General features: G+C 42.8%; 1 protein-coding gene across 1 annotated transcript; it reads left to right on the plus strand.

The window, feature by feature from the left end:
* Positions 1-290: 290 nt before the first annotated feature.
* On the plus strand, positions 291-3,904 carry IFIT5 (interferon induced protein with tetratricopeptide repeats 5). The gene is made up of 2 exons (XM_042863086.1): positions 291-395; positions 2,022-3,904. The coding sequence occupies exons 1-2, from the start codon at positions 391-393 to the stop codon at positions 3,454-3,456; spliced, it is 1,440 nt and encodes a 479-aa protein (XP_042719020.1). The 5' UTR covers positions 291-390; the 3' UTR covers positions 3,457-3,904.
* The last annotated feature ends 2,119 nt before the right edge of the window (positions 3,905-6,023 follow it).

Here is a 6,023-nt window from a genome sequence, read left to right on the forward strand (position 1 = left end):
AACACCCAGCTGCCGCTGACAGAGCAGCCAGTCAGCCACGGGCTGTACTGGCTGGGCAGTTCTCAGTGCTAGCCATTTGGAGTTAAGTTCAGACACAGAGCTGCTAGCAGCTGTTACCATGGGCTCCACGGCACAAGTCAAAGTGTGGCATAAAGCCAAAATGGAAAAAGCAGAGTGACTCATAAGTTTCTATTTCCCAGCCGGCTGCCTTACAGCTCCTCCCAGACTCATGAAGCTTGCTTTCACTTTCTGATTCCCAGTATCATACACATCAATCACGTGCACGCTAGAGCACATAAAAGGCAACTCACAACTGCAGGAAGAAGCTGTTGGGCTTCAAAGCTACCGGCAAACAGGCAGAGAAAGGAAAAGAAAGAAGGAAGGCAAATCATGAGGTAAGAGAGCAGCTTGGTCTACAAATGCTGTTTTTTCTGTACTCTCATGCTATGGGAATGTAAGTTTGTAATTTGCATAACTGGAAGCAGTAAGGTATGCAGGGACTTAAGCATCGGAGAATAATTTACATAATATTCACTGGAAGAATCGAAGTAAGAGAAGGATGTAATTGGATGCTGTAACATTACTGCTTTTACAGTGTTGATTGTCAGAAACTGTGTGCACACAATTCCTGGATGAAATGCAGGCTGCAGTTGCAGCTGCTGACCAGCCAAGGGAATGGCTGGCACTGATACAGCTGAGAATTCACTTTCTGCTCTCTACTACTGTGAGGACCAGAAAATCATTCTGGTCTGCAGTCTGGAGCAGAAGAAAAGGGATAGCATTTGCTGAGGACTGTCCTGCAAACACACTCAAATAGGGCGAATCTAGGATGTTTATGACAACTTGGAAAATTGCACTGGCAGATTATGCACAATACTAAACTGAACTGCATTTTATCTGCATCACAAATCTGTTTTGGGGATGTTGTTGCAAGTTCTGTTTCACTAGTCACCAGTTAGCTGCGAGGCTGTCTATTAACCAGACAGAAAGAGAGGGAGAATTCAACAAATTACAGTTCTGTATGGTGTAGTCAGTCTGAGCTAAAAAGAAACATGTCACTTAAATCCCACACATGTTCACAAATGTGAAATTACTCATGAAATTACTTTCTACTGTTGTTTTAATTCATGGAAGTTTTCTGGGTACTCAGCTGAGGCACCAAAACCAACAGGAAATGCAGAATCGCTTAGTTCACTTGCGCAGAAACACAGAATCCTGCAGGTTGGAAAGGATCTTCATGGTCTTCAAACATGTCCATCTATCTGAGCTTGAGTCGTGCCACCAGATGGGATTAGATTGCCCCTTGATGTGACAATTTGGACAAAAAAATTTAATTTTGGTTTGAGGGGGACAATTTAAAATGCTTCAAGCGGGTTTGGCAGCCAGGGTTCATTCTTCCATGGTATTCCCCTGGGAAAAAAGATTTCTGATGAGGTACTGGTCTTATCAGGAACTTGCTCTCACTTCCCCTTCATCCCAGAAAAAATACAAATTCCTGCATAGCTTTCTAATTGGGAATACATGGCACCATACAGGCAGGTAGATACTCCTGATTTTACAAGGAAAAAGCAGAGCAGTCTTTCTGACAATGGACCATTCAACCAAGAAGTCAGTGGTAAGAGGCGGAACTGACGCAACACGCTGCCCCAGCTGCTGCCAGGCCCATCCCCACATGCATGGAGGAATCCAGAGGCAGAAAGGCAGCAGGGTCTCCATGTTTATGGAGGGCTAATACATTCCTGAGGCCTGGAGGAGTGCTGGTGTTAGAGTAGAGCAGCCGTTCTCTAACAGCATCCAGACCACCACCCCTTTCTCTATGTAAGTGGTGCTCTCAGTTCTACTGGCAAGGAGAATTACTAGAAGAATTACTCTAGACTTACAGCTTCCCACAGTTGTGGCTTACATGAGCTATTGTTGACTAGTGGCACCAGCCAAGGTACTGCCTGCTTTTACAGTACATCATGCTTGGGTTAAAAACACAAGCAGCAGGAAGTTAATCCATCTTCTTTAATTTATTCTAGCACTGTTTCTAAGAATTCCTTGAAGAACTCCCTTCTGCAGCTAGAATGTTATTTTACATGGACTTTGCTGAAGGAGGATATAGATCTTGCCAGCCTGGAAGAATCAATATATGATCAGATTGAGTTTTTCATAAATCCCAACATTTCAAATTACAATCTACTATCTTACATATACCACCTACAGCTCTCAGATAAAGCAGCTCTAGAATATCTCCAAAAAGCTGAAGAAGAAGTTAAAAAATATTATCCAGATGAAATTGACAGGAGAAGTCTTATTACCTGGGGAAACTACGCTTGGATCTACTACCACATGGGTAGATATGAGGAAGCTCAAAAATATATAAATAAAGTTGAAAACAGTTGCAAAAAACTTTCAAATACTGCTCAGCTGAAGATTCAGCTTCCAGAGATCTATGCTGAGCAAGGATTTGCACTATTAAAATTTGGAGGAAAGTACTATAACAGAGCAAAAGAGTGCTTTGAAAATGCTCTGAGGGAGGAACCCGACAACCCAGAATTTAATGCCGGCTATGCAATAGCAATGTATCGTTTGGAAGAATTTTCTTACAGAAGATGTGAAGAAGTGAACTCATCTCTGGAGCCTCTGAAGCGTGCACTGGAACTGAATCCAATGGACACATACCTTTTGGCATTACTTGCTTTGAAACTTCAGGACTCAGATCAAGTTGATGAAGCAGAGAGATGCATTGAAGAAGGAATGCAGAAAACTCCTGATCTTCCCTATTTCCTGAGGTATGCTGCTAAATTTTACAGAAGGAAAAAAGAACTGGACAAGGCACAGGAACTTTTGGAGAGAGCCCTGGAAATATCACCAAAATCTACCTTTTTGCTTCATCAGCTAGGACTCTGCTACAGAACAAAGCTGTTTGAGTTGAAAAACAGTACAAGATATCCACCTCAAGATCAAATAGAAGAACTCATTCAAATTTGCATTTCTCATTTCAAAGCAGTGGCTGAACAAAAGCCAAAATTTTTTAGTGCCTTAATTGATTTGGCAAGGATGTATGCAGAGGCAAAGATGTATCGAGAAGCAGAAGAGACATTTCAGAGAGCACTGAAGATAAATATTCTGACTTGCTCTGATAAACAAGAAATATGCTACTATTATGGAAGTTTTCTGCAATATAAAAAGAAATCAGAATCTGAAGCAATTAAATATTACAAAGAAGGGTTAAAAAATGGTAATCATTGTTTTGCAAAAAAGATCAAACAATACTTGAAGAGACTGTTGGAAAGGAGAATTCAAGGAGGGTTAGGAAGTGAAGAAGATTTCAGTACACTTGGACACATTCATAAACTAGATGGTGAGAAGCTTGAAGCAATTGAATGTTATGAGAAAGCCAATGAATACAATCCTGACAATGAAGAATATCTGAGTGCATTATGTGAGCTACGACTTTCCCTCTCAAGCTGAAGCACTCCCAAATCCCTTTCAACAACAACAAAAGCACATTTAAAGAGAAAATATAAATGCATTTGTTCACTTTTTAAGGCTAGGGTTATAACCAGTTGAAAAATCCGGTGGCATCACTCCTCTATGATGATGCAGAATCTGCAGATGATGACCAGATGATGATTGTGCATTTGCTTGCCTGTTCATTGCCAAAAGGCATGCTACCTTAGGCTGCCATGCTAATACTGGTATGAAAGTTGTCTATGAGTACCTGCAGGACATAAAGCTCCTAAGCTGAAAAACAGTTCTCACTTTCTATTGAGGAAAGAGAACCATAATATTATAACATTTAACCTATCCGCTTGAAAGGCATGCTGATACTAACATGGTCATTTCTGTTGTTTTTTCAAATATCAAGTGTCATTTAGGAAAAAAAACTGTGTTGACTTGTTCAGTTTGTTACCTTGTGTGTTGTTTAACAATAAAAACAACCACTGTTTGTCTGTTTGGTTCACTGGGAAACATGGGTTTATATTAAGGCACTTTAATACATAAGATGTGGGAAAAGTAAAAGAAAACCAAGAAAAACAAGTGATGCAAAAAGCGCTTGCTTACCACCAGCTGACTGATGTCCAGCTAGGCCCTGAACAACAGCAGCCCTGGCAAAGTCCATCCTCAATTCACCCTTTCCAGTTTTTATTGCTGAGCACAATGTTACACAGTATGGACGCATCCCTTAGGTCAGATTGCATCAGCTGTCCTAGCTGTGATCCTTCCCAGGCTGTCAGGCATCCTCAGCAAGCCCTCAGATCTTCAGCAGGCTTTTTGCTGGGAGCAAACATCACTGAGACAACTCCAGGTCCTGGAGCCCTTGGCTGTGCTTCCCATCAGGCTGTCTCACTGAGACAGGGCAGGGGAAGGCATCAGCAACATGGGAAAAGCAGCCTCTGTGCTAAACAACGTCAGCTGTGCAATGACTAAGAGCAATACTTTGTGCTGTAGTCTTTGGCTTTTTTGTTTATTTGTTTTTTGTTTTTGTCTTTAGCTGTAGCCCTGCTAAGTGCCATTCGAAGGGTGGCCTCCTGCAGGGTTGTTGCAGCTGCTGGCCCTCATCTTTGGAGGACAACACAGCTCTGAGCAAGCAGTCCCTGCCCTGGCCAGGAGTAGAGGAACTTGCTGCCTCCCCTTCCCAGGCTCCTCAGGGGGCTCCTGCTGTGCTGCAGGGATGGCAGCACAAATGGCATGTCTGGGGCCTCCACAAAGAATGGTGTCCAATGTACTTGGAAGTTCACCAAGATGCAGTCTGAAGGGCTGCTGAAGGCCCCTGTCCAACCATGGGGCTGTCCTCCTACTTCATAACAGTTCAGCATCCTGTCAGGCCAGCAGCCTAGGGGCCTCTTCAGTGCAGAACTGCACAATGATGGCACACACAAGTCACTGCGTGGTGCTCTAGGTTGGGCTCCAGCACCTGGGTAAGGGCCTCCTCATCCACTCCATACAGGCTGAGCGCGGAGATTATCAGGCTCTCTGCTACAACTGACTTCCACCACCTGGCCTCATACATAGCTCTTCTATAGCTCCCATTGCAGCCGGGGCAGAATGGGCTCAAAGATGATATGGTGCTCCTGGAAAAGGGCTGCCCATACGTCAGGATAGGGGGCTGCCCAGGGCCTTGGCTGCAAACAGCACTGGTTGTGGAGCAGATGGTGGAGATGCCACAGGGCCATAAAGGCTGTTAGCATCTGAGTGTCTCAAAGTTCTTTATGCACTGCTGGCAGTGCTAAAAATTATCAGCTATAAAACCAATTAGAAATCATATTCTGCACTTACTTGCACTGAGTTCTGCTATGCTGCACAAAAAGCAGCATTACTGCAGGCAGGATTCATTTGCAGTAGGATCCATCTGTTTCTGTCTTGGGCAGATGTTGCTCCAGCCAAGCTCCGGGCAGCCAGAGAGGTTCAGCAATGCAGTGCCCCATCCAAGGTTATATCCTCCACTGGTGCTCAATAGGGCTGGTGGGAATGCAGCGTTATTCTGTTCACAACTTGCCCAATATCTGCCTATTGCCGCATTGTGCCCTGCCATTGTACCCTGTATGAGAACAGCATGAACAGCATCATTTCTGAAAAAAGAAAAAAAAAAAAAAAGAAAAAAAAGAAAAAGAAAGAAAAAAATGTTGCAGATATATTACTGATTTTTAAAAGTATTATAATCCATTTCACATGTCAGAATGGAGAAGTTCATTTCTGTTTCTGCAGAGCAAAGAGTAGAAGCTTGTCGTGAGGATTTGCAAACTTGGGTTGTATTCTTAGTTATTCTACTTCCATTTCTTTGCCTCATCCCTTCTGAGTTTCTTAGATGGAGAATTTCACCACAGGGCTGATATTTTATACTTAGTTTTACGCACAGAAAGCATCATTCTGGTACCTTTGCCTTTAGGTCAAAGCAGAAACAGCGCTAGAAACCCTGAAATGATTCTACCATTTTCTACAAAAAATGTCTGCGTATAAAACAAATGGGATGTTTTCTGCTGAATTGATATTTAAAACAATAAATACTGCCTTGTTTATGAATGAATGTTCATGTT

This window comes from Lagopus leucura, unplaced genomic scaffold (assembly GCF_019238085.1).
Source record: "Lagopus leucura isolate 7727_CA_CO unplaced genomic scaffold, USGS_WTPT01 Super-Scaffold_739, whole genome shotgun sequence".
Lineage (NCBI taxonomy): Eukaryota > Metazoa > Chordata > Aves > Galliformes > Phasianidae > Lagopus > Lagopus leucura.